The sequence below is a fragment of the Gymnoscopelus braueri genome (genome assembly GCF_963280865.1).
Source record: "Gymnoscopelus braueri genome assembly, chromosome: 7".
NCBI lineage: Eukaryota > Metazoa > Chordata > Actinopteri > Myctophiformes > Myctophidae > Gymnoscopelus > Gymnoscopelus braueri.
This window is the reverse complement of record NC_137608.1, coordinates 21,797,814-21,812,578: the sequence shown is the minus strand read 5'-3', so window position 1 is coordinate 21,812,578 and position 14,765 is coordinate 21,797,814. Positions and strand designations below refer to the sequence as shown.

Genomic DNA, 14,765 nt, shown 5'->3' with positions numbered 1-14,765 from the left:
GCTCTTAAAACCCATAGCTACACGTCATGGTCAAGTGACCGCAATTGTGTGTTTGCAGTTCATTCTTGGTTTTTGTGGACTTAATTGTGCAATATATGATCCTTATCTTCTACGTTACAGATCCAGGGGGCTATCATTGTGTCATCTTCGATCGAGGTGTGCATCGGATTGCTGGGCTTGCCGGGGCTCCTGCTGAAGTACATTGGACCCCTGACCATCACCCCTACTGTGACCCTCATTGGCCTGTCCGGCTTCCGGGCCGCAGGCGAGCGGGCCGGCAAACACTGGGGCATCGCTATGCTGTGAGTATGCTAACATGAGGTACAAGCAGACACTTTTGGTTGTTTGTGTCAAATGAAAAGCTGTGAAATCCACCTGGTAGAACCTGCTGTGTCATCATGGATGTTTTGTAGTCAAACTGTTAAAGCCCTGTTATACTTTGTTGGGAGCCGGTGTTCTGTGCTGAAAATAGCCGATCTACAAGCTCACAACGCATCGTATCGTGATGCGATGCGTTGTGAGCTTGTACTGTAGATGTGCTTTTTCCCCGGTGTGCGACACCGTCGTGCAACCAAGTACAAATCATGCAATAGCGTGTTCTTCTCCACCATGCTCCCCCTGGGAGACCAGAGTATCTTCTGGTAATAGCCTCTGATTTGCTCCCTCCCTGGCAATAAAACTAATTGATTGGCTGAGGTACCTCTTGGGATCTATGGATGAAGAAACAGAAATCCCCCCAGTAATAGTAGGGAATTATTGCAAAGCCATGAGTATTACAGACACGGCTATTACAGGATGAGTTCACCAGGTTTATCCATGCATGGCTGAAATGTTTAGATTTAGATTACAACAACACTAACCTTTACTAAAGGCACATGCTCTTCCTCTCTCTTTAACCTGAGTGATTGTTTATGCTCTTACAATATACATTTAAACCCTTAACTGAACCAGGGTTTAAAATACTTACTTCACTTATTACCTGCTTTTGCATAGGTTAGGTATTCTTTCACTTCATGTATTTCCTGTAACGCATAGAACGCTTTAGTCTTCAACACGTAGATCTGTCCCAGATGACCTGAGAGGTCTGGATGGTTCATGATATTGCTCAAGATAATGTCTCACAAAATGTACTTTGGCCCTAAACCAGTCGGTGCTTAACCAACGGTAGAATTTTTAAATAAGTTGTTTGATAGACAGGGAGCCAGTGTAAAGTCTAAGAACGATGAGTTTGACCGGAGAAATGTTTGCATTGAGTGGTTACTTTTTAGCCACTGACTGAATGTCTCTCTCTCTGTAGGACTATCTTTTTGGTGCTACTGTTTTCCCAGTATGCCAGAGACGTCCAGTTGCCCCTTCCAGTCTACAAGGCCAAAAAAGGATGGACCTCTTATAGGCTACAGCTCTTCAAGATGTTCCCTGTAAGCGCACATTCATGAAAGTTCAGACTTCAATCAGATGCCCCCCCCCTCCTCTTCACAAACTATTCCTGTCTGAGCACTGCTTGTTTTCTCATCTAACTTTCAAATAATTCAGCTTCTGGTGCTATTATGGCTTTCATTCCCCCAGGAGCTTAGATTTACCCCCTGCCCGCTTGCTACCTGCTTTGTATAAATTGGTCTCTTTCTGCCCCCTGCTGGTGATATACTAAATGACAGGCACAGCATTTACACAAAAGGTTATGCCACATTAATGTGCCCATCCTTTTGTACCTGCCTACAAAAGGATGTAGGCAGGTCCATGTGTTCTCAAAAGGCATCCTGTTGATTTATATATTTTTTTCATCACACCTTTACAGTAAGAATGTTGAAACGCTCTTGGCTTCTCTCGTCATGCGATAGCCCCAACAACCGGAGTTACACCTCTTGTCTTACATGTTGAAAGATGCATTAAGGCAGTGGTTCTCAACGAGAATACAATGAACCTAGTGTAGCAAGAATGAAAACGTTAAAAAATATTCGTTTTTAGCCACATGTGCAACCATGTCTTATTTCTCTCTTCCAGATCATCATGGCTATCCTGGTTTCATGGGGTTTGTGTTTCATTTTCACTGTGACCGACGTTTTCCCACCAGAGAAGGATAAATACGGTTACTACGCCCGCACGGACGCACGTCAGGGCATCTTAGCAGCTGCACCATGGTTCAAGGTCCCTTATCCCTGTAAGTCTGTCAGGGGGTGTGGAGAGGGCTCAGACAGGATGGTCTGTGTTATGTCTCATCTCCATTCTCTTATGTCTACGCATTATCTGACCAATTTGGTCAGATAATAATGACTTACACATACGTTAGTTCTTTCCTTTTCTTTTATGTAAAGCGACTTTGGGTACTTAGCGCTATATAAATCGAAGCTATTATTATTACATGCTCATTCTGAGTTAGGTTCTTTTTTTAAACCACATATTAAAGCATGGTCTGGAGAAAATGTTGTGCATTGAACGGTTCATAGATTTGGTTTCAACTGCTCTTTCTCAGCACTCAGCAGGTTCTGTGTTTTTATCTTTACAGTTCAGTGGGGTGTCCCAACGGTTACGGTTGCAGGGGTTATTGGCATGATGAGTGCGGTGGTGGCGAGCATCATCGAGTCTATTGGAGATTATTATGCCTGTGCACGTCTTTCCTGTGCCCCTCCACCCCCGATCCATGCAATCAACAGGTAAGTCTACATTTAATCTCTCCTTTGTCCTTCCTGCCGTATTCCTTAAAGGACTAGTTCACCCAAAAGATTACTTATTTTCTATCAATTACACAGCCCATGAAGCCCATTTGTTTTGTCGCATTCCTGAGCCAATAATTTGATTAATCTGTTTGGAGGAGACAATAGGAGACTCAGTAGGAGACTCTTTGAGTCCTACCGGAGACGTCTGTCATCTAATTTGATTGGCTTAGGAATGCGACAAAAACTAAAAAATCTCCATGAATTCAAGGCTTCATGGGATGTGTAATAGATAGAAAATAAGAATTGTTTTGGGTGAACTACTCCTTTAACTTAAGTTTTAAGACCATTTAAGGATCTTTATTTATTGGCACCCTCCTTGTGGTCCATTTTGCTTGTGTCAATAGGGGAATATTTGTCGAGGGCATGTCCTGTGTGCTGGACGGCCTGTTTGGGACAGGCAACGGTTCCACCTCTTCCAGTCCTAATATCGGCGTGCTGGGAATCACAAAGGTAATGCATTTACAACACACCCAACTCGCCTCATAATTACCACTGCCTCCCCATTCCCCTGTTTCCCTGACAACCTCCTGTTGGTCTCTGATTGGCTTTTCCAGGTGGGCAGCAGGCGCGTGATCCAGTACGGGGCGGCCATGATGGTGCTGCTGGGGCTCGTGGGTAAATTCAGCGCACTGTTTGCCTCTCTGCCCGACCCCGTCCTGGGCGCACTGTTCTGTACCTTGTTCGGCATGATCACGGCCGTGGGGCTGTCCAACCTGCAATTCGTGGACCTCAACTCATCCCGGAATCTCTTCGTCCTTGGCTTTTCCATCTTCTTTGGCCTTGTGCTGCCAAGCTACCTCAAAGAGAATCCGCTGGTCACCGGTGAGTGGAGTCGAGCACGTAAATCTGAATGAAAATGTCTGCTCTTAACCACACAAACTCTAACATCCCTTTTCGGGTCATGTCGTAATGGGCGAACATTTGTCGAAAATAGCAGATCCACAAGCTCACCACACATCGCGTTGCGACGAGTAGTGAGCATGTACCGTAGATGGGCTACTTTCGGTGAAGAGATTTTGTGTAGATTGAAAAAAGAAGGTGACCTCATATAGAGCCCTTGGGGACCCCAGTCAACGAAGTAAATACAGTAGGGTTTAAGTAGTTTAATGTATTTATTTAGTGACTACTAAATGGCTAAATTGTAAATATGGAATGAAAAGCAAAACCTTTCAATCTACTGCTAATAATGGCTAACTCCCTCGCCCAATCTCTCAGGTATCGTTGAGATAGACCAGGTGCTGAACGTGCTGCTGACCACTGCCATGTTCGTTGGTGGCTCCGTTGCATTCGTTCTGGACAACACCATCCCGGGTTAGTCTTCCAGTCTCAAATGCATGCAATTAAGAATCTTATTCTACTACAGTACTGTATCCTTAAGGGGTCCAGGTTTGATTAGATTTTTTTATTTTTTTGTTATTAACAAACTTTATTATAATGACAAAGGTTAAATTCAAAAGAAAGTTGTTGCAAATGCATCTTTCACAATTCATGGAAATGAATACTGTTCATTAACTCATTTTCCACATTTACCTGAATCAAATGTTTGATGGCCATGGTTCATCTCATAGTTGATTAGCTTGTTTCCAGGCTTAAAACTCAAAACTCTATCAGGATTTTCTGAAACATCTGAGTAAATTAATGGGAAATTCACTTGCAGAAACGAAGCTGTTCTAAAAGTGGGCGTTAACTTTTTAGCTCTATTACACTGGGAACCCACCAAAAATGTGCTTTATTGAGCGCACTGATTCGAGCACGACTGTTCTCGCCAAACCTGGCCATAGCGGGACGTCTGGTCAATGCATTACAATGAGAATGCGCACGGACAAACTTATTTTTCCGCCTGAGCGAAAAGAAAAAAAAATCTTCATGTGCGCACCTGGTGGGTTTCAAGCGTTACAGCTGCTCAAACCGGTGTGACATCATACCTAATGCTCCTCTTGGCCCTCAACCCGCCCTTTTACAGGTACTCCAGAAGAGCGTGGGATCAAGAAGCTGAAGCAAGGCATCGGGGGGCTCAGTGCCTCCGAGCTGGAGGGGATGAGATCCTACGACTTGCCGTTTGGCATGGACTTTATCCGTAGACACAAAGTCTTCCAGCACATCCCCATCAGCCCCACCTTCACAGGCCACCAGTGGGGGGCACTACGGGGGGCCTGTGCCAGACGAATGGGACATGCAGAAACGGGGAAAGCAGCTGAGGGAGAGAGCGGGGTATAATAGACAGTCAGGAGGCTTGGGAGCAAACAGAGTAGAAGAGAAGTCGGTGGGAGTTGGGAAGGGGTGTGGGAATGAACGTTTTTTGTGGATTCTATGGAAGCAATATGATGTGCCAACCCCCCCCCGGTCATGTGTTTGTCAAGATTTAGCCTCTGTTAGGACTGCCTTTGTCATTTCTATCCATGCTGTTATGAGCATGCTATGGCAATCCACAGCATGCTTTAAATTATGCCATCATTAACTCACAAGGTCAGGTCTTGGTCAGGTGTGTGTTTGTGCGTGTGTATGCAAGAATGCATGCAGCTCTCCATGTCTGGGTTGTGCTTTTATTTGCTTGCATATTGTCCCTTAATACAGATGAGACAATGCTAAATATCTCACTCGGCAAAAGGCTCAATGCGACGACTGTAACATTTTGTAGAATCACTTCTAATCGTAAAGCCAGTGACTAAACCCCCCTACAAAGAACCTGTACTGCCCAAGACGATTGTTTCCTGAAAAAAGGAGATTTGACAATGCAAGTTGGGGATTATGCAAAATGTAATTGTTTGCCTGTCGGCTCACTGTTTTTTATAACCACGTCAGAATTGTGCTCACACATGCACACAATAACAGTCCCTAAACTTACAGCTAAACCTTTTGATAGATTTTTCTTTTTTAATTAAGTATATTTAACTTCAATATGCATAGCTGAATGAATAGAGAGGCCGCCTGGGAATGCAGCCTTCATAAACACATGAACTGAACTTAATTTTATTTAAGCCCTATCAAAAACAAAGCCAATCTATAAGCTCACAACGCATCGTGACACATTGTGATCTTGTAGATCAGCAATTTTTTTTTAATTGTTGAATTTTTCCCCAAAATAGCCGGGTCGAAAGTGCTTAAAAATCGGGACACATCGGCCACATACTGTAATTGCCAATACCGATGTTGTCAAAAAAGTCAAATGTCTGATATATCAGCCAAACCGATATCGGTTAGGCTCTAGCCATAATGCACGTAAACTGGCTAGGTCATGCTAATGGACCTGTGAGTCTGTCTGTCTGTCCGTCTGTGAACAGCTAATCTCCGACACCGTTGGACTGATCGACGTGAAGCTTTGCACGCACACTCCCAGTAGACTAAGGAAGAACCTCTGCCCCAAATTTTTCAAATTGGCCTCATGGTGGTGCAATAACAGGCCCATTCACGTTTTGGTGTACAGTCAAAATCTTCTTTGTATCATGACGAAAGGATGCCAGTGGCCAGACAATACAAATATTAACTTAAATGAAAATAACAAAAATCAAACGCTACAAAGGGTGCATGAATCAAGTAATACCACCATCTCATGAACCTTTACAAACTCAGAAGTAACCACTTCTTAAACACAATAACCCTTGTATACACACAAAACCACAGTAAAAACCTCCAGACAGGCCACGCTGATTTCCGCCTGCAGCCATTACGTGTTTTGGTAACACTTTACTTAATGGTCGGGTCTATAATGCATTATAATTGCATTTTAATGCATCATATGCACTTATATGGTTTCATAACACTCGTTATAAACGTTATTAACGTTTACAATGATGCGTAACAACTTATAACAAGGTTGATGAAGTATTATAAGTGCTGGTCATAATGCATACTGTATGCTCAACGGAACAGCACAAACTACCATACTTAGTCAGTTATAAAGTGTCTTTATACGTACAGTAATATATAACCAACTAAGTATGGTATTGTAGTTACAATGTGCTGGTCATAATGCTTATTAATTTATGAACATTTATAAGGAGTGTTATGAATTCTTTAAAAAACTCAAACACAAATCGGCACACGGTTAACTTAATAGAATGTCACTCCACTGCTCACTCCATTTGGCCTTTGGCAAAATTCTCAGACGTGTTAAAATACCAAAATACCATACTGTATCCTCTGTTGGAGAGGAAATACCTGTAAGCAGAGGGGAGTGGTCCGACATCCCCCAGTCCCTTGTTTTCTAAATGAGGAAGAGTGTTAGTAATGGTTACAATATCCCATTTGAAAATGGGCTTTCATTCATGTTTCTGCCCGCAGTCCTTTGCATTATCTTATGCATGATCCACTAATGCCACCAAACCCCTCTCATGGACACATTCCCTCACATTCAATGCTTAAATGGGAATTAGCATCTACGTCGCTTCAGCATGGAGCGAAATGCCCTTGTTTTGCAACCCTAAATGTGCAATCACTGCAAATGTTTTGTAGAGTTTAGGTAACCTTTGTATTTCACTGATAACCTTAACCTTTTTGTCTGTATGTTTGATTTTTGTAGGCTAGGACCTCTATGATATATGTAGGCACATGCATATGTTAGTTTTAACAGGTTTAGAATGACCAGTACAATGCCTTAGGCGTGTTATGATATCATTATCGACTCAACTTGGCAACACCAGTGTAGTGCTTGGAACAGGAGATTGGTACCCACTAACCAGTGCACAAACAAGTGACCCTGTAAAAGCTTTTTTACTTTTTGACCGTTACCACCTCAGACAGGTTAGATATAAACAATATATGTCCTGTGACTGCCCCACGGTTCCGTAATCCATAACGTACGGGCTGCTCTCTCTGAATTAATGATTACGAGTTCACTCCTGCTCCACTCTTCAGGACGAGCAAACATGATTGACTGCACTGTAATCCTTAAGACTCTAGTGATAGCCTTTAATACTATCTGAGATGAAGTGCTCTAATGGCCTAGTGAGCACTACATTCTATGGCTGCATGGATATGGTGTAAGACTTTGGGTTCAATAAGTGGACATTCTGGCTTGGTTTGGATTAAGAGAGGGGTATTTAAACGTGTTAGTAAAAGTAGGGATGGAAGATATGTTTCTTTCTTTTCTATATATATATATATATGGCTCACAGACTGTACAATGTATTGTCTTGCATCTCCTGTTTATAACTATGGATTATCATTATGATGATTGTTGCTGATGTCATCGTTTATATTGTTGACATGGTTCACATGTTTGAGTGTTGACAATCCCTCCCATCCATTTCGCCTATTCTCTGTCATCTTACTCCTCACCACTTGGCCTTGTGCCCCTCAAATCTGCAGTTCATCTGTGTGGCGCGTACTATTAATATTTGTTACTATCCATGCCTCCTGCCATCTTGGCCTGGTGCAGCATCATTTGGCAGGTTAGAAAGCCTTGGGTCACTGCACCATAGACTGACTGAGGTCTCTGGCTGTGAGTGTCTGCATGACCTTACCCCGACCCTGGGTTGAGATTAACCCTGGATTTGTCCAAGTTGTGTTGCCTCTGCTGAGAAGTGGTTGATTAGTTAATGAATTGGAACATTTCAAATGACAGCGTAAGTTTAAAGATAAACATTAGGGCAACAACTGCTAAAGAATTTAGAATATATTCCGTCAAACTGAGATCTTTGTGAAACCAAAATGCTTTCTCTTCTGTTCTTATTGTGCTGTTTTTTTGTGCTTAATTTGTGTTTTCTCTTGATCACTGTTACACCAAAAAGAAAAAACAATTAGACATTGCTGCAGGTTCATTTGAAATCTCCAAGACTTACTTGCCTTTTATCTCTTTGGTAGAATTATTTATTTATTTATGAGAACGTTTTTGTTGAATGAAGATTATTTGAAGCACATTTATGTGCCTCTTGTACAACAATACAGTGGATATTTATCAGATGTTTAGAGTTTACTTGTGTTGCCCTGTAAAAGACGCCATGAGAGTTCTGCCCTGCATTTGAGCTACAGACATGGCTAAGAGTGGCTAGCAAGTAGACTACTGTAACTTGATCAGTCTGCAGGGGGGCATACACATTCTTCTGAAGATAGCATCTAACATTGTTGGGTGCTTACAGTTCATTCCATATCATATCAGTTGATTGTTTATTTAATTTAATTTTTTTTATGAAGCACTTTTGAACTTTTGAACTGGGCCGTTTTAGTGGGATTCCAGTGTCAAGACCTTTATACAGGTATCATAAGTACTGTTTTTATATTTGTGGTAAATAGTAGGCCAGAGCGTATCAAGGACAGTAATTACCATATTGTCACGGTTTAGTGAACGTTTAAGTCACCAGACTTTCATGCCAGAATCAGAATCTATGATCAAATATTAAATAAACCAACAACTTGAAACTAGTGGTTAAACCAGTTTGTGGTTTGATACTATTTCTTGGGCCTTAATGATTTTGAGGAAAAAACAGCAACTACATAATCTGCAATGCTCATCTTCTGTAGAGATGATATTCCAATCACAACATTAACTGTGATCAGGGTTTCCTGACCGCGTGCATAATATACCGTAGAAGCAGTGTTAATGAGGAGTGATTGGTACAGAGAGGGTGTTAATTGCCACTCTGTACGTGATGAGGAAGTGTTCCTCTGTGTGTTCATAGCCCATGCTGCCTCCCCTTGGGTCAGGACAGCATGGAACAGGGCCAGAGGGCATTTAAGCCTAATTTACACTATGGCCACGTCGCTCACCAAAAATAACTCATTTTCAACTGCAAAACATGACGAAAATATCTGATTTCTGACGAGCGAGGTGACTGTACAACGGACTATACATTTGCCTGCTTATCGTCCATGCTCCCGTGCTTGGTAGGAGTGCTTTGACGATTCTGTCAGCTTTCTGTGAATTATTTTTCTACGTGCACACATGAAACGCACAGATGCACCTTCCTTCATCCATTTCTGTTACATCATCCCACATGTATGCAACAAGCAGATATTAAATGTTTTGGCCCCAATACATACTTCCTCACCACCCTCCATCTCTACCCCCCTCCCCACCCCACTGCTTCAGTGCAGACATTGCTGTAATATTACCTTGTTTATTGTACTTTTTTATTTTTTATTTTAATTTGTTTCCTCCTATTGAAAATCTTGATGTTGAGGTTTTTGGAGGCACAGTAAGGGTTCATTTATACTTGGTTGTGCGCCAGTGTCGTGCGCCAAAAATAGCAGATCTACAAGCTTACCATGAGTCACATCGTGACGTGTTGTGATCTTGTATATCATCTATTTTCAGTGTGCAACAAAGTATAAATCAAGCTCGAGTCACTGGTTGGCCATCTTTTTGAGAGCCTGTTGGTTTGCTGGCAGGCTGAATGACATTGGTTTCAGTTACTGGTCTGAGGTGTTTCACCATTCTAATGTTCTATATCAGTGGCTCAGCAGAGTTTTACTTTAAATTTAAAACTACAAGTTTTATGTCCATTGTCTCCCTCTCCTGACGGAGAGAAGCAATGATCTACGACTCCAATAAAGACGGCGCCCCCATCTAGTGTCCAATCCTGTGCGCCTTCTGCTTGAAATAACCTAACTCTATGGAAATAACATTATAGACATTGTCAGTGAACCAATAGGTGTCCTATCTGACACTAGGGTCAAAATTTCTCAATGGAAGAGTATGGAGACAACCGCCCACTGCCGATGTGCTAGTTACTGTATATTGAACTTTACCATACAGATTTGTTCAAATGTTTAATTCATTAAAATAAGTTCCGGATTGTAGCTTTAACTCTACACCTTCAAGTTGTGGCACCTTGTGGCACATAATCTTTCAGGAGACGCAGGCCGAAGTTGAAGTTTTGAACACTGTATATGAGTTTGGGCTATACACAGTATTATATGATCCTTAAAGAATTGAAACGACATAACTTTGCTTTGACAGTGATAGATTCTCCCAGTGCTTCTCTGCAAGGCTATCCCTAAAAGATTGCTCTTAAGAAGGTGGCCATAAAGTGTCTAACACAAAGAAATAAATCCCTTTCTGTTATTTTGAAGGGGACACTACCTGAAGAGTAATACTTTTATCTATTAAAAGTGTTTTAATTTTTTCAATGTTTTTTTGTTTTTTTTTATACATCATTTTCATATTTTACAGACAAATGTTTGTAAGAAATAAATCAAAACATTTAATCTGAAATCATGCTGCAAGGCACACCATTTTGTTACACTTATTTTAAAAGAAAAGGTAAATGCATTTTGTTTCTACTTCCAATCTGTAGTTAGTGGAGCACCTTTAGTTTGCTAGAATGTTTCATATTGTATTTTTCTAACATTGCTTTCTGTTCATGTTAACACAGTATCAATACAAATTAAATTTAAAAAAGTGGAGAACATTTTAACAGATGTAAAAAATACATAAATGTATATTGAATTGAGTACAGTGTGCAAATAATTCTGGACCAGGCATTGTGTATACCTATAGTAGCAACAAAATGTTATATTGTTCCTAAAACTATTTAATAAGATGTTACAGAATGAATACAGTCTTTTGTCTTTATTGATCAATTGTCGTCAATGTCTCTTCCCAGGGTGGCATATTAGTCAAGTGGGAACGTAAGAAGAAAGAGAAATCGTCAGCTTTGATCTAGGCTACTGGCAGAGATTCAAATAAACTATGCCAAGCCTACACCATCTCTCTCTCTTTCTCTCACTTCCTTGCACTCTAGCCCTGTTTCGTTATTTATTTTGATGCTCTGTCACTTTCTGTTCTTCTTTTCTTATTTCATAAGGCTTTCTTTCAATCTGTTCCTGGAAAAAAGATTAGACCTCTGGTGACAACAGACTGATACTGTGTACACACACATTTGAAATATTTATTTATGTCCACATAAGAAGTACAGGATGTACAAAGGACATAAACACTGCCAGTGCAGTCAGATGAATGGAAAACAGTTAAGCGCATGTAAAGCAGAGCAACGTTACATAGAAAACAAAAGATGGCATACTTGTCGAACACAGCGGACAACAATCATGGGTAAAGGAAGCAACGCCTCCTCCTAATTGAGCGGCTTCCTATAATAGCTGATATTGAGCAGTACCTTGCTAATTGTTTAGCCCTCCTTTTGGAGAGGCCGGCCATTTGCAGGCCCCTTACAACTAACTTGTGCACGTGCCCTAGACTACCAAAGATAAAAACCAAAAGTTCACATTTGTAGCCTAGCTGAGAGATGGTGTGCTCTAGCTGATGATATTTTAGCACTTTGGTTAGGAAGGCTTCCTCTAAGCTGTAATCAAAAGTACAGCCGACCTCGAGAATGAACACCTCCCTATGGTTTTCATTAACAACAAAGACATCAGGGGTGTTAGCTGAAATGTTAGAGAACACAGAATCATCGTTACACAGGTTAAACATGCTCGGCTTCACAGTAGAATGCTCATACAGCATGATGGAGGACCTGAAAATAGAAGTGATATCTTTAGATATCAAATCCACTATTCTGTCATGCCTACTTACGTAGAGTCCCCTGTATACATGGCACCCATTTAAGATGTGGGACATGGTTTCAGCTATTTGTTCATGACCATGATGTATACAGTGAGGAGCATGGTTGCCTGGAAACCAGATGGAGAGGTCAAGTTTAGATGGTAAAACCTGAAACCTCGCTTTCAGAGTAAAGATAATAATGCATTCGTCTAAAGCAACATTTTTTTAGCACAGAGTGCGAGACAGAATGGTCCGCAGCGGGGAGACATGCGGTCTTCCCTTGCAACCTCAGTTCAGTCCAATGCTGCCGCTGCCTTTGCTGTTGTGCCCATAAGAGGCGACCTCGGGCATTAGTCAGTGGGAGTTGGTGTTCACACACACACACACACACACACACCTTCCATTCTCACTACTGTAAGTAATCTAGTTAATGAACCAGGCTAGTATCCTTCTTTCCTTCAGTATAGCACAACCAAGAGTACACAATTGTTTTTTATATTTGTTATAATAAACTAATGTGATATGCTTATCTGCTGTCATCTTTCCGTTCCCACAACAATAGTACTGCGAGAAATGGCATATTTGGGGCATATTTACAAATGGTGAGTAACCATAATGAATCGCAGCTAAACTGTGATTAATCATAAAAAAAACTATATATATGTATATACACACACACTCACCAGCCATGTCATGAACGCCTGTCCAAATGCACATTATCGCAATTGATAATCAGCTCTCGCTCGCTCTCGCTCTCTCTCTCCACATATATATATATATATATATATTCATATATATATATATATATATATATATATATATATATATATATATATATACATATACATGTATGTGTATATATATGCATACATGCATATATATACATATACATGTATGTGTATATATATGCATACATGCATGGTCAAGACGATCTGCTACAGTTCAAACTGAGCTGTGATTGAAAATAAGTGACTTTGAATGTGGCCTGAACTGTTGATACAAGGCAGGATGGAACCATTCTTTCATGTTGTAAACGCCCTGTTGTTCCTTTGTCCGAGCTGCTCCAGTGTGTTCTCTTCTATACCTACCGTCTGAATGTCACAGCAGAAATCTAAACTCATCAGACCAAGCTACGTTTTTCCAATCTTCTGTCCAATTTTGGTGAGCCTGTGCAAATTGTAGCCTCAGGCTGACAGAAGTGGCACCTGGTGTGGTCTTCAACTGCTGTAGCCCATCTGCCTGAACGCGCTGTTCTTCCAGAGATGCTCTTCTGCATACCTTGTTTGTAACTTGTGGTTATTTGAGTTACTGTTGCCTTTCTGTCAGCTCGAACCAGTCTGGCCATTCCCCTCCTCTGATCTCTGGCATCAATGCATTTTGTGCCCACACCATTCTCTGTAAACCCTAGAAATGGTTGTGGATGAAAATCCCAGTATATCTGCTGTTTCTGAAATACTCAGACCAGCCCATTTGAGACATGCACATTCAAAGTCACCTTTTCCCCCCATTCTGATGCTTGGTTTTAACTGCAGCAGATCGTCTTGCATGTGTGCATGCCTAAATTCAGTGAGTTGCTGCCATAAGGGCTGAGTAGAAATGTAAATGTAAAGTTGGACAGGCTTCCTAAGAAAGTGGCCAGTGGGCCATAAATGGTGTCTGATACATCTCATCTTTAATGGCAATTATTTGAGGTATTCGCAATAATCTTTGCATAATTGCATCTGTATGAATGAATGTATTAATGCGAAAACATCCGATCTGCAAGCTCATAATGCATTAAAATGCTTTGCACATTTTTTAAGTATTACATTATTAAAGGTATAAAGTAAGTGATATTCTTTTGTTAAAATAAGTGTTGAATAGCTCTATTTTCTGATAGTACTCATTGCTGTATAGAGTGTTTGTTCAGTAACAGGGGTCCCTGTCTCTCCAGCTTGCAAATGCATTTTCATGTCGGGATACCACTTTTGTCCAATCAGGAGAGAGAACTCACACAGGATACAGTAGACCAAAAAAGTGAAATTGGAAGTGATGACACAAAGAAATTAACAGAAGAATTTGGATTAAAAAAAGGATTAAGGAACACTATAAATTTGAAGCTGATAAATGGGTACTCTCTCCTGATTGGCTGAAGTTGGCAACCCACCTGAAAATGTATGTTCTGTTTATTACAGAGCTGGAGAGACAGTGAGACCCCTGTCACTGAACAAACACCCTGGGCCTATAGCAATGATTACTAATGTAGTGCTTTAACCTTTTAACAAAAAACTTTTAGTTTGAACCAAAATATATATGGCCTGTTTTGGCCAGAGTAGCCTACATTATTTATTTGTATTATGGTACCATTATTGATCAAAAACGCAAAACCGCACCAATGCAACTAGTCACCAAGTTGCATTGGTGTGGACTGGCCTTTAGGCTTTGTAAACAAACACTACAGGATAGCATATAACAAAATGTGTTATATCCTGTGCAAGCCAAAAAGCCACACCAAAATGTAATTTCTGTTCCAATGTTCAATGTCAAGTAAAATGTCATAATCCGTGAAGATGAAGGCTACAATACATTATGACCAAATACATGAAGTAGCAGACTAAAACAATGACTTGTTT

General features: G+C 40.9%; 1 protein-coding gene across 2 annotated transcripts in view; it reads left to right on the top strand.

The window, feature by feature from the left end:
* Positions 1-11,230, top strand: part of slc23a2 (solute carrier family 23 member 2) — a 53,390-nt gene extending 42,160 nt beyond the window's left edge. For both annotated transcript variants that reach the window (XM_080434063.1, XM_080434062.1), the window contains 8 exons: positions 121-302; positions 1,298-1,418; positions 2,002-2,158; positions 2,504-2,651; positions 3,059-3,164; positions 3,269-3,536; positions 3,930-4,025; positions 4,678-11,230. In XM_080434063.1, coding sequence (XP_080290189.1) covers positions 121-302; positions 1,298-1,418; positions 2,002-2,158; positions 2,504-2,651; positions 3,059-3,164; positions 3,269-3,536; positions 3,930-4,025; positions 4,678-4,931 — 1,332 coding nt within the window. In that variant the 3' untranslated portion in view covers positions 4,932-11,230. The remainder of the gene's footprint in view (positions 1-120; positions 303-1,297; positions 1,419-2,001; positions 2,159-2,503; positions 2,652-3,058; positions 3,165-3,268; positions 3,537-3,929; positions 4,026-4,677) is intronic.
* Positions 11,231-14,765: the final 3,535 nt, after the last annotated feature.